The sequence below is a fragment of the Antechinus flavipes genome, chromosome 4 (assembly GCF_016432865.1).
Source record: "Antechinus flavipes isolate AdamAnt ecotype Samford, QLD, Australia chromosome 4, AdamAnt_v2, whole genome shotgun sequence".
NCBI classification, from domain to species: Eukaryota; Metazoa; Chordata; class Mammalia; order Dasyuromorphia; family Dasyuridae; genus Antechinus; species Antechinus flavipes.
In genome coordinates this window covers 104,864,517-104,888,689 of record NC_067401.1, presented here as the reverse complement: position 1 = coordinate 104,888,689, position 24,173 = coordinate 104,864,517, and the positions used below count along the sequence as shown (strand labels likewise).

Sequence of the window (24,173 nt, the reverse complement as noted above, 5' to 3'; positions counted from 1 at the left end):
TTTGATGATTCATGTGGGTTATTCATTATTAGCCTATTTGGTTATCTACTCATGAGTTTACCTAGATTTATTAACAACTATACAGGTATTATTATTCTATACCCTAGGAATTCACCTACTGGGGGGAACACAACCTTATCACAAAAAATGTTTATCATATTTCCAAAATCATTAGCTTCTCCAACTTGATGAACATTTGTTTAACAAATAGCTGGAGCATTTAATATCAGCCAATACTGAAAATCAGAAGAAAAAAAAAAAGAACTCTATTCTTTGTATTTAATAAGATAGGTCAGGAATCTGAACTGTTATAATCAAGTTCCATAACTCAATATTTTGGGCTGGTATCCTTGCTGTTCTCTCTCTGATTGCTGATATCTATGCCAAGTCCTGTCAGTGCTAAGAAAAATAACAAAGCTGAATGACCTAAGAACATCACACTCAACCCCACAACATCCAGAACAGATATAACTTTTAGGTCAGGTATAATAATAACCAATAAAATAGATGTCAGTTTTCACTGGCACTCAAGATACTGCTAATACTCATGATGGAAAAAAGTGCTGGACTTAGGAGTCAGGAACACCTGGATTCAAATCCTAAATCTGGCATTTTATTAGCTGTATGGCCATGGGCAATTTACTGTTCAAACATTCATTTTCACATCTGTAAAATGAAGATATGACCTGTAGTATCTCACAGATGGTTATTGGGAGCGTCAAATGAGATAATATATATTACAAAAATGCCAACTATGATCATAACCCTCTCCCCACCACCAGTGTCACCTGCTCTCCCTTTCACATAAATCATTAGAGGTTAAACATTGTCCCCCATTTCCCTTTACCTTATGTATCACTGACTAGGATGTACATGTTGGTTTCTTATAGTACCCATGTGCCAAAATGAAAGCAGTCAGAATCTTGGCACAAAAATTTGGACAAGTTGCAAGTTTTGTTCTGTTACTTTTTGTATCAATCATTAAAAGGATCTTCCCAGGTTCCTTTACAAACTGTATCAGCCTCTCCCCTAGCAACCCCTTTGAGTCTCAGGAATCTTAAGTACTGTTACCCAGAGAGATCTCTGTTCCAAGTGGAAAAGCCCTTCACTACCTACAATGACAGGGAGAGAATTCTAACGGCTATCTACTCCAGTACTGTAGATAACAACTTCCCACAGAAAGAGTAGCATGACACATGTGTCAAGAGTCTTTACCTGTAGCATTATTTCGATGTCCCTTATATCTCTTGATGTACTGGGCACCATCGCTGTGAGAAGAGTTGAAGAGATAAATGTCCTCATCATTGTAACTGGCAAGGAGCTCTGCCGGAAACAAGGATATAGTAGTGAAGGCATAGGAAGAAATCAGAATCATGAACTGGAAGATAGTTTCTTATTATATGCGCCACACTAGAGATGATGCCCTGACCATATGTCCAGGGTATACTATCCACAGAAGGCAGGGTTCTCAGGAGAGTTAACAACTACTAATTTAGGAATAAATTATATGAGTTAAGAATCTGTTAGGTGAAGTTAGTTAAGCCTCAGCCTTGGCTAAGTAGAATCATGACCTGCATACTTGGCAAGACTCCCCTGGCATCTCAGAGCAAGGAAATGCTGTTCACATTTTATAGATGTGCTAATTGTCAGAATCCCCATCAGCTCTATCCAGAGTTATGACAAAGTAGCATGCTCTGAAAAGAATATGCTTCGCATTTTCAATTGTTCCTGGTAGGAGTCATGCTAATTTAGGAGCTGGTGGCTGCCTACATACCTGTGCCATCATGGCTGTACACAAGACAGGTGATGTTTGCTTTGGACTCACTGTTTACCTGCAACAAAGAGCAGACACTGACATACAATCATTTGTTTAAACTTCTTCATCTTTTCAGCAAACTAGGTGTTTTTTTTTTTTCAATTTCCCCTAAACTATTTACACCTCAAAGAGATGTAAACCACTGAAATATGGCCTCCCATCTCTTAGTGAAAAGGGTTCTGGGGCTCACACTAAAAGAGGAATAATGAAATCTAATCTAAGAATCTAGGTGACTGTTTATAGCCAAACTTGAGAAAGACATAGATTTTTGAAATTGAAAAGGACCTCTTGTAAAACCTGAACTTCAACAACAATCTCCTCTATATTATACCCAAGAAGTAGTCATTCAATCTCTGCTTGAAGAACTCTATTGAAGGGAATCCACCACCTCCTAAGGGAACCCATTCACTCTTTGGACACTCAAAATGAGTCAGGTAAGCTTAAAGCCAACAATCCATCAGGAATTTACCAGGTGATGAGGACAAAATTTCTTCAGCACACCATTATTTTCATTCTCATCAATTTTACGCTGGTCATAAATCCTGTGGAAGGAAAAAGCAAAAAGTCAATTTGTATACATGGCTGCCACAGCATTGTGCATTTCTTGGAAATGGGAATAGTAAAGGCAAATTGAAAACTAACAGGCACAGAGAGGCAAAAGGAATAACCGCTAGCTAAGCCATTATTTACTAAAAATTAAGTGAGAAAAGAAGCCACTAAACTTTAGTACACATCTTTTGATTCAGTGATACCGCTACCTAGATGGCAAGCCAAAATTAAAGACAGAAAAATATTTATATTTGCATCTTTTATATTAGCAAAGAACTGGGAGGGGAGGTGGGACTGAACAAATTACATAATAGAAGATTAATTATCGTAGGACATGAAGTATACAAAAAATTCAGAGAAACTGTGGGAGACGTATAAGAACTGGTGCAGTGAAATAAGAATCACGAGAACAGTTTAAATGATGAATACAACAATATAACTAGGAATATAACACTGACTTCAGCCCTCTGATCAAAATGCAAAAGACAAATGGTAACATATTTCTACATTTTTTGATAGAAAAATAGTGGATTGAAGGTGTTCTTGAATGAGGTATACATTTTTAGAACTGACCAATGTGTTATTTTGTTGGAATTAACTTATTTGTGTAAGAGAAACATCTACAGGAGATGGGAAAGAGCTAATGTGAAGCAACAATGACATTTTTTAAAAAATGCATCAATAACATTTTTTTCTCAAGCAAAGATAGCATATCCCCATATAATGCTTCGCAGTGTATGCAGTTCTTTCATATAGCCTCCTCTTTGTTTTCCATCTATCCAAATTATAGTTATTCTCAAAGATCCAGCTCACATCCTATACCTTTTCTAGGATGTCATTCTCAACTATGTTAGTACACAGTTAACTCATTTTTCTATGAAATCTTATATTTCTATGCTTTTCACTTGATGTATATGTTACCTGGCATTGTCATTCTTTCCATTACTAGAATAAAAGTCCTTGAAGGCAGAATATATGTCTTGTTCATTTTTTAATCCCACTACAATGCTTAACATTGTGACACACATGCACGGTAGATATTCAGTAAGTACTTGTAGCATTTTTTCAAAGGTATAGCTAGATTCACATTTACTTCACAGATCTCTCTGCAGTGTTTGCCACCTAGACATATCCTTATTCTCTAACTTTCAAACATTTCTAAACCAGCCTAAGGAATATATTAACACAAAGACTCATTTATCGTTACCTCTCCCACTTGCCTAAGAATTTTTTTTTTTCCTTTTAATTGCCACAGTCTCCACAAAGTCCTACTCCAGTGTTTCATTTTAGCCTAGATATCATCCTGGGACAAGAAGATTATAACCAATATAGGCTAAGTGTAAATTCTACCATGCTGGGAAGGCTTCAGGTATGGTCCCACTAACAAACAGTATAGGCTTTCCTTGATTCAGCCTAAGTTCACAGAGGTTTATTACCAGCCTGATAGGCAAAAGGTGATGTCACGGAAACTCATGAAACAAAGAAATAACTCTCAATCTTATAGCCCCCTTCAGTTTCATTAAAGATGTTGATAAAGTGGCAGAAAATGCTAAGAATCACTCAGCTTTTAACCTTTAATTATTAACTGATCTAAGAGTACTCTAAATATGAGATCCTTATCTCATGATCAAGGTGATATTCTACTGGCAAAAATGATTCATGTTTATCTTGACATTTTTGCTATAAGTGAGACCAAAAAACAATAGTAATTGCAGAAACTATTATAGAAATAGGGACTTTCATGGTAGAAATCCAGAAGAAAAGACTGACTACAAAATACTGACAAGCGAATGTTCAAAGTGAAACATAGTGAGCACAACTTCAACTAGAATTTCTACAAGAGATGAAGTACAGATTTAAAAAAAAATTCAAATTGTTTTTAATAAGTGACATGAGAGCACTAGAAGAAAAAAATTTTTAAAGATATGAGAACTATAGAAGAACTGGAAAGGAAATTAACAGCATGGCAATTTGTGCAAGCAATAAACTTCCTGAAAATGAGAATGAACCAACAAAAGCTAATTCTATGAGACAACAGAAATATTAAAACAAAGTCAAAAGACTGAGGAATAAAAAGAAGAAAATGGGAAATGCAAAAGGAATTGGCCTGGAAACTAAATTGAGAAAAGGAATTTTAAAAACACTAGACAACTTAAAAAACTACGATCAAAAAAGAGCTAACACATCTCACCTTCAAGAAATCATAAAAGAAAATTGCCTAGATTTCTGCTAAGAAAACCATCTAGTACCAAAAAGCCAAAGGGAAATAGAATTTACCAGATACCTCTTGAAAGAACTTCCAAAATGGAAAGTTCCAGGAACAATAGAGTAAAAAACCTAATCTTCCTGGTCAATGAAAATAAAATTGCAAATAGCCAGAAAGAAAGTATTAAAGTATTAAAGACTCATGGTCAAGATCACACAAGATTTAGCAATTAGCAATGAATGAGGAGTAGGAATGAAGAGTTTGAAATACAATATTCCAGAAGATAAAGGATATAAACTTACAGCCAAGAATAACTTGCTCAGCAAAACTAAGTATAATCCTACAGAAAAAAAAAAAAATGAACCTTTAACAAAACAAAGAACTTCCAAACATTTAGAAACTCTGAAGTATAAACACAAGAGTTAAAAAAAACATAAAAAGGTAAACATGAACAATCAATCAAAGGATAAACTGCTTACATTCTAATATGGGGTGATGAGATATCTTCTCTAAATCCTATCACTACCAGAGGTCATTGAAGGAATCTAATTAGAAGGCTTGGGAGTGGTTCTTTAATTTCTTGGTAATATTGGGAAGAAGGGAGGGAAGGATTTATAGTATTTATTATGTACAGGTACTGTGCTAAGAGTTCTACAAATATTATTTAATTGATTCCTACAACAACTCAGGGAAGTAGGTGCTATTATTATCCCCATTTAACAAATGAGAAACTGAGTAAGACAGAGATTGCTCAAATTCATACATTTAGGAAGTAACTGAGGTTGGAAGTGAATCCACTGAGCTACATAACTGCCTCTGTAAAGGGATGAAAAAAAGAATATAACGATAGGTAGGGGGAGGTATGAGGAAAATTATTGGGATAATCAAGTAGATGTCTATATAATCAAGGAGGAAGAGGTAGGGGAAAGTTACTGATCCTTAAACCTCATTCTCATCTAAATTGGTCAAAGGAGAGAATACTCACACAACTGGGTAGAAAAATTTATTTCACTCAAAGGAGAAAAAGGATGGGCAGATTAAGGGAGGGATTAGTCCTAAGCAAAATAAATTCTAGTTAAGGATGCACAAAAACATTTACAGTTCTTATGTTAGCAAAGAATTGGATACAGAGGTTGTCCATAAACTGGGGAATGGTAAATAATATCATAGAAATGTGATAGAATACTATTATGTTTTAAGAAAGGATGAAAGTAGTATCAGGGAAAACTAGAAAGATTTACAGGAAAAAATACAGAGTGAAGTGAATAGAACCAAGAGAACAATTTGAATGACAATAACATGGTAAACAACTTTGAAATTAGAAACATTTATCTTTGTTAATGACAGACCATGATTTCAGAGGTCTCATGATGAAACATGTTCCTTACTTCCTGATAAAAAGGGAAACGATACAGAATATACAGAATAAGGATACAGAATAAGACATTTGAGGAGGGAGGAGAGATTTTTCTTAGAGGGGAGACGAGATAATTGGTATTAAATGATTTGCCCAGGTTCCTACAGACAGTAAATGTCAAGTATCTGAGTCCGAATTTGAATTCAGGATCTCCTGCCTCCATGGCTGATTCTCTACCTATTGCCCCACCTAGATGCCCCAGGGACAGAGATTTTGTAATAGGAGTTTTGTTTCTCTTTCTCAATTGAGAATTTGCTGATTAAAAAGAAATTTACTTTTAAAAAACACAACTTCCACCACTAACTTGCTTTTTAGATATCACAATGTTTCCTGAATAAAGTATATCCTTCCAGAAGGAGGAAAAAAAAAAAGTTGAAGCTAAATGAAAAAATAGCATTTAGATTTCTCTTAGGAGAGGCAAATAATGGAGTTTTGTCACATGTCCAAAGGCAATTGAAAACAATGAGGAATAGGAGAGGCAGCATTTATATAGTGCTCTAAGTTTTTTGGGGGGAAAAAACCCCACCATGAAAACAATTATGACTTATCCACTAGTACCTGTTAAAAGGGAGTGAAATAGAGAAATCTGACAAAGAATTTGTATAGAACCTTCAAATTAAGTCAAATTTATATAATGTTCACTCAAAAATGCAAATAATACCTCATTTAAAGCTATTTATTATTATTTATTTAAAAAGCATTTTATTTCAAAGACTATGATGCTGCCATAAAGCTCCCCTCCAACAAGGTTTTTCTCAAGTATATGTAAAAAAAACTTCACAAATATTTCTTAAAAGATCTAAGAGAATTTTATTTAATGCTATGATTTTCCTCCCAGTTAGCTGGTTTTGTTAATTTTTCCCTTCCTTTTTCTTATGTAAATATCTTTATTATAAGAGATAGCTTTAGGAAGGAAGGGAGAAATAAAGGAGAAGGGAATATGGACAACATAAAAAAAAAAGATGAATAAAAATGTGTTTATTAAAAGTGGGAAAAAAAATCAAGCTAAATATGACAGATGTATTATTCCCCCTAAAAGTGCTTACCACTATCATGGAAGACATGTAACAGCATTTAAACTAATGAAAGTATTCCTTTTACATGTGGGCAAGTAACTCAGGTTTCTGATTGTGGATGACACTGTTTTGACTAAATCAGGACCTAGAACACTATAAGCCTTCTAAATGAAACTCAAAAATCTTAAGCCTTTGGCCTACTTATTTCACATATGAAAAACCAAAAAGAACTGTCTGTCTAAATTATGATATGGATGTGATCTGATATTCTAAAGATAATACATAAAACTGGTCAATCAGTACATCTATCTTGGACAGAAAGGGCTTCATGAAGAGGACCCAGAATTGGAAAACAGACCCTTACCATTTTTCCACTGATGTTATATGACTGCCAAAAGACAGAGAGAGTAGACAAGGTTACAACATATGCCCAGTTGAGAAATGTAAAGGAAAAGCAGCACCCAAGATCTTCTTCAGAGAGATGTATAGCCAGAAAAGAAAAAGGACCAGTCTTACAAGGAGAACAAAACTACCAAAGGACAGCTCTTATGCTCTTTGATATCCACTCAACATCAAGCAATTTAGAGAAGAGCTCCCATTATTCTGGAGAGATCCATTGTGCAGAAATCATAGGTGGATTTAGACAAAGAATTGTATTATAAATGGACTGAGATTTTTTATGGTTATAGAAATTTACCAACATTGATAACAGATTCATCTAAGTATCCAAATAAATATTGGCTACCAGCACCAACTGCTCTTTGGGTGATCTAAGAACACACTTCTCCCTTTACATCCTCTTCCCAAGTCCCAAATTAGATCTCAGGTTTTAACTAGGCATGTAAGTAGTCAGATATTTCCACCATGTTCTATGAAAAGAAACTCGCTGGGCCACCGCACTTCCCTCCTCCAAAATAGTTTTTTAATATGAAATATTTATTCACTTAATGTTTCATTTTTTGTGTCTGAAATTAGATTTCCAACTTCTTTTCTTCAAAGTAACAGTCCAGAGCAGTCAGTAACCAAACACCAGAGGAAAACTGGTATACTGAAGGATTGTCTCCTCCCAGAATGTTTAGAGTACCTAAACATTTCCAGATCTTCCTGCTTAGCAAACAACCCATTATTTGCTGAGCACTATAACCTACAAAGGAATGGCAGGTGTTGAAACTTGTAACAAGTAGTAAGCCTAAGTGCTGATTCTTCTGTGTTTAAATCACAGGGTCAATTTGAAGATTCATTTTATCCCAGAGGGAAATGTCAGCTTCAGAACAAGGAAATTCTAACTGTAGTTTCCAATGTAACTGATTGCTACTCCTTTCCAAAGAGTCCCCTCTAGCAGGTAAAATTTTCAGAGATGAAGATTATCAAAGAGGAAATTACTAATGTGATTACAATTGCAATTCTGAATTTCCAGAAAGATTACTGAATGGGACCAATGGCCTGGTTGAAGAAAGCTGGACTCAAAAATGAAAACTCAGAAATCTTTACATTCTGTTCAGAGAGAAAATCTCAGCTTTCTGTTGTGTGCTTGAAGACAGAAATCTAAGTGAAGGAGTAGGAAGGATTTTTTTGTGGGACAAAGGGAAAGAGAAGTAATAAACTCTGAGTAGATACATCTAAGCTCCCCGAGGCAGAAAAGTTGATATGCTGTTAAGATCAGGACTTTAGAACAAGGATAGTAACTCCTCCATATAGTACTTCTAATATTACTTTATATTAATACTCCATTTAATATTTTGATTCTCATAACAATCTTATGAAATAGGTCCTCTAAACTATACCACTTATATGTCTCTACATTATCCCTCTTGTACAAGATATAGTGGGAGGGGGAGGGGGGAACGCCTGGCTTTAAAGGACTAGGATTACATTTGAAATCTTCCACTATCATTGCCTGTATGAAGCAACCCACATACTTCTCTGGGCATCAATTTCCTCACTTGTACAATGAAATAATATCATCAGATAATCTCAAGGTCCTTTTTCACTCTAAATATATGAACTTAATGAAACTGAAGCTCAAAAACAGTAATTTGCTTAAGATTGTAAAGCTAAGTGACACTGTTAGAATTAGAACACAGATGTCTACATTCCTAATGCAAAACCCAATGACTTTTGTCAATAAAATTAATTTTAGGATATGATTACAGTAATGTTGTCTTCTGTCTAGAAAGATAACGTTCCTTCTAACAGCAAGGTGATGAGAACACAGAATGAAATACTTATTTTTGGCAATAGTCAATATGGAAATTTGTTTTGCTTCACTAAGCACATTTGTTGCATTTTTTTCCTTTCTTTTTTTTCCCCAGTTGGGAAGGACAGGGATCAAGGAGAAAATTTCATGCTTGATAAAGTGAAAAAAATTAAGTTAAAAAGAGAAAATGCTATTAAACCTATCATCAGAATTAGGGAAATGAGTTTTAATAGTAATGGAGCTGGATTTTTAACAATCCCATCACCTTTGTTCTTGATCTCCATTAAGATGTGAGTGTGTGTGTATGTGTAAATATAAAAATCTACAGGAAAGCATGTTAAAAATTAAGGTGTAGCTTTTCACTGTGGATCAAGAGGAAGCTAAGTAGATACAGAGGAAACTGAATCCATTCCCTTTGCTTCATATGCATGTGGCTTCTTAGTAGGTGTTCCAACTCAGCTGACTAGTCACAGATGGTTATAGTAATATAGTAATATAGCAAAGACATAGAAAGAAAAAAATATATTTATTTGGCACTGTAGGAGACAAGAATCCCAAGTTCACTTGAGTGATATCAATCCAGTTTACTTCTTAATCCAGGATTAAAATTTTAGTTCCCATTTCAGTCTTTATTTACAGTTGGAAGAATATTCTGAGAAAGGCTTTGTCTAGAACCTTAAATCATAAGTTGTGCAATCTTGAAACTCTAAGTTTTTATTATTTTCATATTATAATCTAAGATATTGTCTACGCTAGTTCTTTCCTTACAGAAATACATTATGAAAATACTAAATTCCTAAAAGGACAAAGCCTTTCAGGAATTAAAAGTAACACCAAGCACTTGCCTCTTGGCCTCTTTTGCTATGCTACTACTCTCTCTAGGGCTTCCCAGAAATAGAGACTCACCTCACAAATTGATCTCGCCCACCCACTGCAAATTGGTGAGTGTTGGCGGGGTTCACGTAGATTGTATATAGCCCAACTTTCTTCTCCTTCTCCTTCGTCACCACCAGTTTCCTTTAAGAGTAGAAGAGCATACACAGTTACATTCCCCAAAGGGTCCAGATGGTCACGGCAAGTGAGAGCAGGGAGAGAGGCGCAGACAGGGCTGACAAGAAACCAAACAGATTCTCATTTGGAAAGAGAGAAAACAGCTTTTCTTGTTCCAAAGTTTTAAAAAAAAAACCACATACATTTACCAAGTATTACTTCAGAAATTTAAAAAATACCTAATAAATTCTTTAAGTAATGTACAATTAAATCATTTTCTGGAATGTTTTTTGAGCTAGCACATTCTGAAGACAACTGCCACCTTAGTCATTCCATGACCTCTTTGCACAGGAACCAAAGAACTCAATCAACAAAACATCATTTCAAAACATTGATTTGTGATATTACACAGATAATAGCACTCTCATTCAAGATCTCTCAGGCCTTTACTTACAAATAGTTCTCTACAATTCCTTAGAGAGTAAAAATTGTAGACAGAAGGCTGAAACCAATCTTCTAGTCACTTCAATTATAGTTTTCAGACAAGTGTCACTTTGGCCAGATTTATAAGTGATTGTCAAAAAATAACAAGTCCTAATATTGTTTTCTAGCAAAAGGAATATAATTGAAGGGAAAACAGCATCCTTAACAAACCTTTAGAATCAATCAAAACTGTGATTTGTTTGTGGTTTGCAAGACTGACAAATCAGTCCTAGACATTCTTCTGACTATATCACAGGAGAGGCTGTCTCTGAGGGAGTGGAAAGGCTTGGGGCCAAACTCCCTGTCATCCTGGACCAGAAATCTCATTGCTGGCTAAATCATGTCCCTCTTCCTGCAACATTTTATAGAGGTATATAATCAGAATAAAATGAACAAAAAGGACAGACGAAAATTAGTCATAAATAGATAACATCAAACCTGAGGACTAGGTGGGTAAGTTATAGGTTCAATGGCTTTAGCAACTTAGTGAGACTGCATGTATATATAGTGAATATAATGATCCTTTTTTTTTACCACTGTCAGATTTAATTCTTACCCACTCAGGTTATTATGCTGAATCAGTGTTCAGATAGTGAGTAAACAATGAAAGCTAAAATGGAGGCTCAATAAGGGTTAAGTGGGCTACCTATGGTCACCAACAAATGACAGCACCTAAGGTTTTATCTAACATAGTCTCCTGCATTGCTAAAACATTCTCATTCTAAAACTGTGTGTAAGTTCAAAACCTAGGATTCAATATACATATATACATATATATATATATGTATGCTTCTATATAATATTAACTAATAGACTCAAGACTCTAGAGAGTTAAGTTTCCATATTTTTTTTTGGGGGGTGGGGAGCTGGAGCATTTGGGGTTAAGTGACTTGCCCAGGGTCACACAGCTAGGAAGTATTAAGTGTCTGAGGCCGGATTTGAACTCAGGTTCTCCTGACTTCAGGGCCTAAACTCTATCCACTGTGCCATCTAGCTGCCCCTCCATGATTTGTTCTAACAACTTAAGCAAAGACTTGAGCGGTCTGGGGAGTATCTACATTTTTGGCATTGATATTCCAGATTTTATAGCTCTACAACCAGTTAAAAAGGTATTATTGCTAACCTGCAGGAGAATATCAAAGTATTCTTTGATTAAAAAAAACAAGTTAAAAAATCAAACTGCAGAGGAGGATGCTGTTTTTTCGTTTTTAATCCTAACTTTACTTATTTCTGGTGTCATGGAAAGCAAAAGATATAACACAACCTTGACAACTGGTTTCTTTGCCAGGATGCTATTTTGGTATCTCTTCTGGATGGTCAGAGCCACCTAGTCTGGATCTTTTTAAAAACAATTTAGGATACTGCAACATATCTAACATATATAGGACTGCTTGCCATCTAGGGGAGGAGGTGGAGGGAGGGAGGGGAAAAATCGGAACAGAAGCGAGTGCAAGGGATAATGCTGTAAAAAAATTACCCTGGCATGGATTCTGTCAATATAAAGTTATTATAAAATAAAAATATATAAATAAAAATAAAAAACTATTTAGGAGACTTTGTTTTATTCAAAGCCTTTATAGCTTATAAAGTGAGTTAGAAAAAGATACTATTGTAGAGAATGCTGGTCCTGATTAGAGTTTGGGATTCACAGAAAACAACTTTTTGGGGAAAATGGTACTGTTTTTTCATAGTGTCAGAGGTCTTTTTTTGTCTGTTCATATGGAATCAAGCTACCTGGGAAACTAAAATCCACAAAAAAGTTGCCTATTAACCCATGCTACTTACTGATGGTAAAATGAAGAATATGGATAATTAGGTTAGAGTCTGTGCTATATTACTGAATGATCACTTGATCACCAACAAGTTAACACTCTCTATACCTATTACTGAATGATCACTTGATCACCAACAAGTTAACACTCTCTATACCTATTTTTTCACCATTCAAACAGAATAATTTTTCCTCCTCTTGAAGGTCAATATAAGATTTAAGTACACTAACCATATGTACTAAGTGCTTTGAGCCCTCTGAAGCTACTTTAAAAATTATTAATCTGGGTATCAGAGAGTAACAAAGTGGAATTGGGAGTCAAGAAGAATTGAATTAGAGTCCAACTTAATAATCTTTCCAAGCCTGTTTCCTTATGTGTAAAGTATGGATAATATTTAATACTTCTAATAAGTGGTATTGTGAGGCTCAAATGAAGAATACATTTAAATACCTAAGTATGTCTGCAACACTTTGTAAACTTATGGAATGATCCATAAGCATGAGTAAAAATAAATTCAGCCTGTCATATAATGTCAAGAATATGGTTCAGCAGAAAGAGAAGACAAAAACATAGGGAGTATTTTTATGGACAATCCATACCAAACTAAATTTCTTTAGCGATAGGAATAGGCTACTTTTTAATCTCTTTATTAAAGAATTCTTGATAATCTCACTACCAGAGATTCAAGCATCTCCTTCCTATATGCAATAAATTCCTCGAACTTTTCCCCTTGTGCCAAAACCACACAATATTGTCTTTAACCTAAATGGATACTATGTTACCACCTAACTACATAAGGTCAAAATAAGAGTGGTTCATCATCCCTCCCTAACTCTTCTTTATATCCAGTTTTCTCATTAGTTAGTTATTAACTAACAATATTTCTTCAACCCTTCAAACCAACAAGGAATCTTTATACTCTTAAGTATAATAATGAGTATTCCTCCACCTATGAATACATTTGATGAGATTCAATTGTCCACAGAATAGTAAAAGCATTATTGAGATCAAAGGATAGGGTAGAAGGAAAAAAAAATCCCTCAAAATAGGAATTACAAGATTTCAGTTCTTATTCTTGCTAGGTGACAACAAGTAATTCAACACTGAATTACTGTGGCCTTCTGGCTATTCCTTGAATAAGGCACACCATATCCTGATTGAGCATTTTTGCCTTTTTTCCCACCATGTCTGGAATTCTCTATTTTCTCATCTCCATCTCCTAGCCTTCCTAGCTTCCTTCAAGTACCATCTAAAATCCTACCTTTTGCAATTCCTCTACTGATTATCTATAAATTATCTGGTATATATTTTATTTGCACATAGTTGTTTGCATATTATCTCCTCTATGATAGAATGTTTCTTCAGGGGGACTGTTTTTTACCTTTCTTTTTATCCTCATTGCTTAGCAGAGTATCTGAAACATAGTAATAAGCACTTAATCAATGTTTGCTGACTGATTTTCAGTGCTTCAGTTTTCTCATTTATAAAATGAATCTAACCCTAAGTTTCCCTAAATCCAAGTTCCTATACATCATTACACTGCATAGCTCATATCACAGGTCTACTTCTAAATCTTGCTGTTTTTTTTTTTAATATTTCCTATAATTAGTCACTCTTTAATATCTATTCCTTTTACCACAGGATTTAATATATATCCTGGGTGAGTTCTTAACTAAGTTTTCTGCCCTAAGCATTTCATTTTATATTTTTCAATACTGCTAAAACCATTTTCTCTAAAGATTTCTCTCACAGTCTCTCCCATTTCTTGTGGTCCTACAGTGGTTTCCCCACTGTTCTATGAATCAAAAGCTAACCAACTTTAAAGCTTTCCATTAGGACTTAAAGTTCACACTTTTTTTTTTTTTTTAATATTCTCACCCTTCTTTTCCCCTGTGGCCAATTTGTTAAAGGCCTTCAACCTGCAGCCTTCTATCAGGCTATACCACATCTCTAAAATGAACTTCCCTTATTAAGAGCCCAATACATTTGCGTCCTTTTTATCATTTAAGCAACTCTTGAAATCCCATATGCTTCAATTCTCAGATTGAAAGATAGCATTATTATACCTAAACTCTAGAAACATTCTCTTGTGATCCCAGAATTCTGCAACAATATTCTTAATGAAACAAAACTAACACTCCTTTTAAAAAATAAATGTAGGTATACTTTAACATATTTAATATGTAGTGATCTATCTGCCATCTGGGGGAGAGGGTGGGTGGAAGGAGGGGGAAAATTGAAACAAAAGGTTTTGCAATTGTCAATGCTGAAAAATTACCCATGCATGTATCTTATAAATAAAGTTATAATATTAATATAAAAAATTTTTTTTAATGTATATCAGTTCTTTATTAAAGATAAACATGATAGGATAAGAATTGATTCAAACTCAAATTTATATGTAAAAATAAGCTGTGCTATTTTATATTATTCTATTATACAATATACCATTGTATAATAAAAATATTATATTATTGGTTTATGCTTTCTTTACCTTTCTATAAACTTCCAGGAGGTAGGGTATACCCAATACAGTAGGTTCAAGTGAATGAAAACTTGAAGAGCACCAAGAAGTTTAAACTCATAGATAAGATAAGATAAGGAGTCGTCACTGGCTCCTTCTCCCTTTCTAAGGAACAAATGTATAGAAGGGGCTTTAACAAGTTTGCCATCAGGAAAGCATGGGAATATAGAAAACAGTGTGAACTTCATTAAGTCCTGATGGAAAATTTTAAAACAGTGTAAGGTTCTGATTCATATGACAGTAGGAAATCACTATGGGACCTTCTTTTCTTTTCTATACTAAAAGATGTTTCAAAAGTCCTTGTTTCTTGCTAAGAAGGAAAACAACAAAAACAAGTAGGAGTTAAAGAAAACATAATAATTAAAAGGAGAAACTATATATACAAATAACCCACAGGCTGTATGTATAATGCACAGAGGAAAATCCTACCTATTGTTGATATCTAGTATTGAATGCAAATTCAAGCTGAACAGAGAACTCTTGACTACACCACAATTCTCAGATAATGAGAATGGTCAGGGATACTTACGATGCTGGTCGGTCTTGCCGGAGGTCAATGGTGAAGACAACTGCATCTTCACCAGCAGATAGGAAAGTACAAGGAGAGTCTGGCTCCAGGGCCAACTATGGAAGACAAAAGAAAGGTGATGTCCATATAAAGATCAAAGTCAGAGGTTCATGTAATACATTTCTAGGCTGGAATGAATAACACAAAATGTCATAAAACAAGAAATATCTACTTGCTAAAGAGATAATTTAATCCCCTTCTTCCTTCCTTTGTGTCAGATGGCTGATTTTTTTTTTTTTTAATATATAGAGGGACGAGTAACTTACTTGACCTAAAAGAGTACAAGTACATGAATGGTCTGAGAATTAAGAAAATCAACATTGGCTTCCATGACCCTTTCTCAAATAAAATCAATTCAAACGGAGTAAGGGTGGGAATGGAGAAAGAAAGATAAGGATGAGATTTATTTTCTTCAATTTTTGCAAAGTTCAGGCAATCAGGAATGAGGATAGAGAGTAGGCATTTCTAATTTCCTAATCTATCATACCACTTGTTAGAGCAATAATGTCTAAAGAGATCTCTTGATCAACAGCCAAGTACTCAAGAGTTTTGGTGAGAAAGTTGGGGATGACTGAGATGATCATTGTCCTTGACTTAGGATGGGGAAGCAATGGTCATTACCATGATCTTGCCATGACTGTCTGGCCTACATTCCCTGCTTTAAATATGGCTCCTAAAAACACAGTGCTTATTTATAAGCTGTGAGCAGAAGTAGAACTCTCACATGTGATAAGTCAGCTTATGTCACAGTGCTATTAAGATATTCAGAAAAATTGAAGGGAATGGAAAGTGTGGGAAACCCCATAGATAGATAATTCAGCATGGGGGTCAAGCATAATCATTCATATGATACACAAGCAAAACCCTCTGCTTTTGGAAGAGCTTTTCTTTCCATAAAAATAAGTAATTCCCTGATTTTCTCCTCTTAGCTTACAAAACTTAGGACTGATACTTAGTTTTGCTTTGTATGGCAAAAGGAAAATAAGCAGTTTGGAAAAGGGACTTAACTGAGTTATCAAGAGTTAAGGAAGGGTCACCAAATTTTAGAGTTGAAAGGGATCTTTTGGCAGTCATGTAGTCCTAATTAGAATTAAGCAAAAATCCTGACCATTATTCCTGAAAAGTGATCTTCCAGTCTTGGTTGGGAGACCTCTATCAAGATGCAACCTGCTTACTTCTCACAGCAATCCATCCATTTTTGGGATATTTTTGTTAGGAAGTTTTCCTTTGCAACAAGCTTAAATTTGCCTCTGCAATTTGGTGTGTAATCAAGGAAGAGAGGGAGAGACTCTTAACTTCCTTAATCCCTAGAAGTTATGCCTCTCTTAAAATAGAGTGGTTGGGGTTTTTGCAGTTGCTACATCATGCTGCTTATTCACACAGAGCTTTCACTCGAGGTTCAGTCTTTTTCAGATGAACTGTTATGTAGCCATTACTCCCCAATCTTATTCTTGCAAAGTTAAATTTTTAAATTTTGATAAGATTGTAATTTACCCTAATACTATTTAATCTTATTTGGATAAGCCCAATATTTTAGCCCTTCAAAATCTTTAAGCCTTGTGTCAGCTATCTCTCCCAGCTTTGTGTCCTGAAAAATATGCCATCTATGCCTTTAGCCAAGTATTTGTTAAAAATTTTGCACAGCATAGAGACAAGGTTTCTTGTTTTTACTGCATACTTCTTTCTAAAATGACACAGACCATTAATAACTTCCCTTGGGTATCAGACATTCAACTAATCTTGAATCAACCTAATTATATTATCATCAAACCCACTCTGTACATCTTTTCTAAAAGAAATGTATGACTTTGTCAAATGTTTTACTAAAATCTAGGTAAATTATATTTATAGTATTGCCCTGATGTACCAGGCTAACAACCTAGTGTTAGGAAATGAGCTGCTATTTTGGGATGACCTATTCGTGTTGATGCCATGTTGGCTCTTTGTGATCATCTTTTATTTTTTTTTCCTAAGTGCTCACTATCTTTTTATATTATTAAAGGGTAAAAACACATAGTACAATTCTGCCAGGAATCACTAAGGTATAGTTTAGACATTTTTGAAAATCAGGAAAATTTGCCCGTTTCAATTCATTTCTTTAATTCTCCTTTTCCCCCAATATAGTTTTTAGCCTTTTTGTTGGCCTTTTCTTTTCCTCATCAGGAAAGCATTCACTCTTTGAGTTTTAACTCTTTTGACTTAATTTTCACATGACCACACCATGTTTTTGTATTCAACATGCAATTTTTCTTCTGTTCTTGTTTCCCATCCTTGGTAAATGGCTTCCAAAATTATAAATTGGCTGATGAATTCCTTTTGCATCCATAGCAGTATCTTTAAACAACACTCATTTTTCTCCTCCTGAGTATCACTAGAATTTTATTCTTCAATGTTTCCCATCTTCTTAGCATGACTGTAAAATTTTAGTTCATGGAATTCCGTCTTTTTTCCTTTCAACTCTTTGAAACTTGCTCACCAAAAATATAAAATGAACACCAGGATATTCCTAGCTTTCTTCTCCTATCACAAAAGATCACTTCACAAAAAGTTACCATCATTTCTACCCCCTAGCAATTAGCTCTTCCTTCTTGGGAAGGATCAGCTTTAAAACAGAATTTCTCAAAATTTCCTCCAACTTCTGAAGGATAAAATTATTATTAAGAAATGTAAAGACTGTGAAGGATTAAAAGATTACCTTATATATGATATTATGGAATATTATTGTTCGGTAAGAAATGACCAGCAGGATGATTTCAGAAAGGCCTGGAGCTTACATGAACTGATGCTGAGTAAAATTAGCAGGAACAGGAGATCATTATATACTTCAACAACAATACTATATGATGATCAATTCTGATGGACATGGATCAAATCAGTTCCAATAGAGCAGTAATGAATTGAACCAGCTACACCAACAAAAGAACTTTGGGAGACTACTATGAACCATTACATAGAATTCCCAATCCTTCTATTTTTGTCCGCTTGCATTTTTTATTTCCTTCACAGGCTAATAGTATACTATTTCAAAGTACAATTCTTTTTGTACAGCAAAATAACTGTTTGGACATGTATACTTGTATTTAATTTATACTTTAACATTTTTAATATATATTGGTCAACCTGCCATCTGGGGGAGGGGATGGGGGGAAAGAGGGGAGAAATTGTTTGTTTTTTTTAAATAACTTTTTATGGACAGAACTCATGCCAGGGTAATTTTTTACAACATTATCCCTTGCACTCACTTCTGTTCCGATTTTTCCCCTCCCTCCTTCCACCCCCTCCCCCAGATGGCAAGCAGTCCTATACATGTTCAATATGTCACAGCATATCCTAGATACAATATATGTGTGCAGAACCGAACAGTTCTCTTGTTGCACAGGGAGAATTAGATTCAGAAGGTATAAATAACCCGGGAAGAAAAACAAAAATGCAAGCAGTTTATATTCATTTCCCAGTGTTCTTTCTTTGGGTGTAGCTGCTTCTGTCCATCCTTGATCAATTGAAACTGAATTAGATCTCTTTATCGAAGAGATCCACTTCCATCAGAATACATTATCATTGTTGAAGTATATAATGATCTTCTGGTTCTGCTCATTTCACTTAGCATCAGTTCATATAAGTCTCGCCAGTAGGAGGGGAAAAATTGGAACAAAAGATTTGGCAATTGTCAATGCTGTAAAATTACCCATGTATATAACTTGTAGATAAAAAGCTATAATAAAAATAATAATAATAATAATAATAATAATAATAAAAAGATCACCTTATGAGAAGCTCCCTTGTGTTGGGCAACACGCTTGGTGTTCTTGCAACATTGTGTGGCGGACAGCTCTGCTACCCGCACCTGCCCATCACGGGCACACATGGCAAGAGTTGAGTCACCACTGTTGGGAAGGAACTTGGCCTACATTATGTAGGACAGAAAAAGAAACAAAAAGGAAATCAAGATTTATTAGGGTGGGGTCATGACAATGGTCCTAAGTAGACTTTTTTATTGTACATAAATGAGTTGCACCTACCTAGAGAGTGAAAGCTAAACTCTCCTCTTCATACTGCTAGCTTTTACAAGATTACTTCTTATTATAATTTAGAAGGATAAAAACATGGGAAAATGGGAAGGGGTCTTCATTTAAACATAAGAAGTGAATAAATCATCTATTCCAGGATGCTAGATTATTATATAATAATTATATAATAATAAAAAGAAACTGAGGAACTAAAGAACTATGGGAGGAATAAAGGAGAAAATACAGAGTGAGAGAGTTAAGAAATACAAGAGGAAAAGAGGAAAAACCTAAATCCTTTTCTTGATTCTAGAAATAAATGAAACAAGTTTCCAAGGAAAAAAGTGTAATTAGGTAAGGAAGATAATGCTTGGGAGACAGTAAACATCACTCACGTATTTGGGGGTAAATTATCCTGGAGATCTAATATGTTCCTTATGAATTCCAAGCACTCTATATATGAGGTTTCCCATTCTTTAAAGAACAAAGAGAGGGGAGTTTCCTCACAAAGTCACTCTAGCTAGCACAAGGGAATTCCAAAACTTCTGCTGGATTAGAATTATCTTCATCTTACCATAGAGACTGATGCAGGACCCAGGAAGTCCTAATTCTAAACCCCACTACAAACAGGAAGATAAGTGAAAACTGTGGCTTTCATTTCCAACTGACCTGGACAATTACACACTTTCTCTTATGCTTGTTTCATAATGTTCTCGACTCACCTGGAAGACATTGCTTTTGTGACCACTCTCAAAGTCCAATACAGGTCGCCTCCGAACCCAATCCCACACCACCACCTTGAGGTCATCACTGCCACTGGCCAGCCAGGTGCCACGCTGATTAAAGTGCAGAGTGTTGACACAACCAGTATGGCCCTCAAGCCCATGCTGCAGGCGGAATCGCTGCACAAAGACTCTTGCTCCACAAGCTTCATACACAAAACGAGCACTTGAGCCCAGCTCCCTCTCTCTCAGGGCTGGGAGGGCCTGCCAGCGGGGCCGGGGCAAAGCTGATGTCTCTGAAGCCACCCAGTCCTCAAGAGCTCGTTCATCATCTGATGAGTCCTGTTCACGATTGGCCCGTTTGCGCTGAACCCGGCGCCGGGGCTGCTGCTCCTCTTCTTCCTCCTCTTCTTCTTCCTCCTCTTCCTCCTCCTCTGAGCGGTCATGTACTCGGTTTTCATCATTAATGGAGTAGTGGCCAGTATCTTCCATGCTATCAGAGTCCTTGTCCTCCCCTGAGCTCTCTGTGTCTGTGCCTCGGCTTTCTGTGCTGGTGCGATTGGGGCCACCCCCATCATCCCCAGTTAGGCTCAGGCTTAGGTCTGAAGCCTCGACTTCGATGCCTGAGGATGTTTCTCTCCCCTCTTCTGTCCCAGACATTTCCTCTGGACTGCTGGATAAGCTTCCTAGGTGAGAGAGGGAGGAGCAGAAAAGGTATCATGGAAGGGGCCATAGCTTCACTTCAGGAAATGCTAAGTAACAAAGAGCTCAGACATCTAGCTGCCACTCTCAGCCCATGAGCTTAAGAACAACAATTTCCTAAAGAAAGACTTCAAACCTGTGAGGCTGGTGTGAATTTCATCAGGACTACTTGGTCTGAAGAGGTTAAATGGAGAGCTCAAGAAAGAATAAGTGATGGAAACTGCACCTGAGCTCAGATATGCCAAGTCTGAACCCAACCCTATGTGCCTCACAGCTGGGCTCAGTCCATAAGCACTGGAACAGAGAAGCATAGTAGGCTAGCCAAAAATCCCGGGAAGTATTTGGCACCTTTCCTCAAGGCCCTACTACACAGGTATTGATTAGTTCTACCTGGCACTTCACTAATTAAAAAAAACAATATTTGCCTCCTATTCAGTCTCTTTGACAAGACCTAGTTTAATCATTCCTTTTAGGCAAGGGAAGAAAAGATCTCAATTGAAGTCTCCTGACTTCTGAACAGTGTTAGTTCCTAATTAAGGAAACCACCATCACCTTCTATTTCCTGTATTTCCCTATTTATTTCTTGTCCACCATCACCCCTATTTAACACTGAAAGAAAACTCAATAAGTAATTTGACTTACATAGGCATAATATAGGAGTAAGCAATAAAGAGGAGTAGGGAAAATAGGCGTTCTCTCGTTCTGTTAGTACTTGTATTTTTCTTAGATCACTATAGTTTAAGACTGCCTGTGGAATATGGTGAAATACTTGGATCACCTTAGTAGAACAAATTTCTTGGAAATAGATACTGCATGATTCCCATCTTATTCCAATCAGTTACTTGAATAGTATACAAAATAGCAATATTGCTATAATTTCTAATCTAAGATACAGATGGGAAGAAAACAGAGAGGAAAACAGATAAGGACAGGAATGGGCTTAAATTCATCCCTGAAGGCAGGAAAAAAGTTCCATGCATAAGTTCATAGCCTGTTCATTTGGTTCTGGGTCTTGCCCCAAGAATCACATAACCATAATCAAAAATTGCCAAGAATGGCAATGTTCTTCAGAACAACCTCCCAATCTGGAATAAGAACTTCAATCTGGTGTGAGATCCTACTTTACTAATAATGTCTTAAGGGATTTGGACTATAAGATAGAGCAAAAAAGGGTTCAGTGTGCTCTGTAGTTAACAATTTGGTTCCCTTCTATGGTAAATGGGGCCAGTGGTAGAAGTGGACAAGAATATCCCCTAACAGGTTTATGAACACAGAAGATCAAAAACAAAACAAAACCCAAAACTTTTTGCATCCTATAAGTAATGATTAATAAAAATTCAGATCCAGCATCTCCTCACTGAAGTTCTCAACAATCTAACAACTCAACATTAATCCACTGTCATAATGTACTACACCTTCAAACTTCTCTGCAACCTTAATCCTACAATATTTGAGTCTAGTTGGAAAATCTCACCTATCTTCTCTTATAAAAGTCAAATGGAAGCAGAAAAATGAGTGAAAGGAAAAGAAGTAGCACCAAAATTAACTCCAGCTTAAAAAAGTGGGAATCTCTGTTTCCTCTATTTAAAGCTTTCTATAGACAAGTTTATTAGACCAATTCATCTATAGGGTACAGACTTAAGAGTGTCACAGGTTTTAGAACTCCATGGTGTTCTGCTTTCAACTTTGCCTGGTACCCAATGCTTTACAAACTGGTGGCACTGACCTTGAAAAAATAAATTTTGTTTCCATTGCCTATATTTGTAACTTTATCTCCATTTAATATCACTGTGTGGTATGTGTTCTGGAATGAAAAAGAATTTCTCAGTGTCTCAAGTAATCCCCAATCTCCTAACAAAGATCCCCTAGTTCCCATCATTGAACCAATGTTCTATCATTTAACTTGATCATCTAAGTTATACTTTCCTTAACTTTTCAGTTCAGAAATAAGTTCTTTGAGATACTGAGTTGAAGAGTAAATAGAAAGTAAAGTTCTTGAAGGATATTTCCTGTATTCAAAACAACTTAAGGTCAATTCTAAGGAAAAAGTGATCTATACTCTGCTACTCAAGCAAAATAAAGACATGTCTAGAGAGAATTTAAGTTTTTCCAGTAATTGTCCACAAAGCCCTGGTGATAGCAAGGAATACTTTCCTTCCTCTTTGGTACCTTACCATTCGCAAGGTCTGTTTTGCCATCTGTGCTGCTCCCTTTACCAGACATCTTGAGTTGTGTTTGTTGTAGCCAGCCTGGACTTAGGAGAAGAAAATGCAACAATTAGGAAACAATCCTAGGGAGGACAAAAGAGAATCAAGGAGATAAAACAATCTTTGTTATATTTAGAAAAAGATTTTTTGTGTGTATTTGTGTACTTAACAAGGCTTCTCAGACAAAATATACAGCCGAGACTTTTTTGGTCTAAACCCAGAAAAGGGACAGAGCTTTGGTGGGGCTAACCACCATTTCTTTACCTTGCTCACTGAGTAACTGCTCATGTCTTTGAAATGAGGGAAAAGAAAACTGAAATAGAATCTGGAATGATGGACAAATAGCAAATGACAGGTAGTGTCAACAGAGAGTCCTAAGTTAATGAAAAATGCTGGCTTGTACATTTCCCTCTAGACTCTAAGAATCACTTTTTATAAATACTCATCAAACATAATCACAAGACTGGGTAAAATGCTCATATTCGCATTACATGAGAGTCAAGTTAGATTCAGAAACTCATTTATACATGAAGGTTCTTCAGTAGAAGCCTGAGTTTTTATATTCTACACAAATGTCTGATTCCTAGCCCATTACAAGCATAAGCTATCAGATGATAAGTAATGGAGACTAGGTAAAAGGAGGATCAGAGCTGGAATTAGAACTTCAGAGCTCCTGACTTCCAGATCAAAGTCTGAAAGGACAACCATGTCTCTGGGGATTTAATAAAGCAATGAAGTATAAAGAAAAAAAAGTGTTTTGTTTTGTTTTTAAATAACAATGGCCAACATTTCTATAAATTTCTCTATTCCCTTTTTCTTAGTCTATTTTGTATGACAGCAATTATAAACTTTTTATCAACACTACAATGCCCAATTTTGGTCTACCTAGGGGTCAAAGACACCTGGATTTTTTTTTTTTCTTTTATACCACTGCAACTCTAGACATAATCTTCTTGTTCTCAGGGCCTCACTCCCAACTCCCAAAAGATCCATAAAAAGC

The 24,173-nt window shown here is 35.7% G+C and overlaps 1 protein-coding gene across 2 annotated transcripts in view; it reads right to left on the bottom strand.

Annotated features, from left to right (window-relative positions):
- The window catches only part of DCAF8 (DDB1 and CUL4 associated factor 8), a 49,480-nt gene that overhangs the window by 11,077 nt on the left and 14,230 nt on the right, over positions 1-24,173 (bottom strand). For both annotated transcript variants that reach the window (XM_051993672.1, XM_051993673.1), the window contains exons 4-11: positions 23,141-23,220; positions 20,265-20,950; positions 19,302-19,442; positions 15,500-15,594; positions 10,108-10,218; positions 2,286-2,358; positions 1,775-1,832; positions 1,216-1,323 (exon numbers count right to left, since the gene is read on the bottom strand). In XM_051993672.1, the coding sequence (XP_051849632.1) occupies positions 1,216-1,323; positions 1,775-1,832; positions 2,286-2,358; positions 10,108-10,218; positions 15,500-15,594; positions 19,302-19,442; positions 20,265-20,950; positions 23,141-23,189 (1,321 nt within the window). In that variant the 5' untranslated portion in view covers positions 23,190-23,220. The remainder of the gene's footprint in view (positions 1-1,215; positions 1,324-1,774; positions 1,833-2,285; positions 2,359-10,107; positions 10,219-15,499; positions 15,595-19,301; positions 19,443-20,264; positions 20,951-23,140; positions 23,221-24,173) is intronic.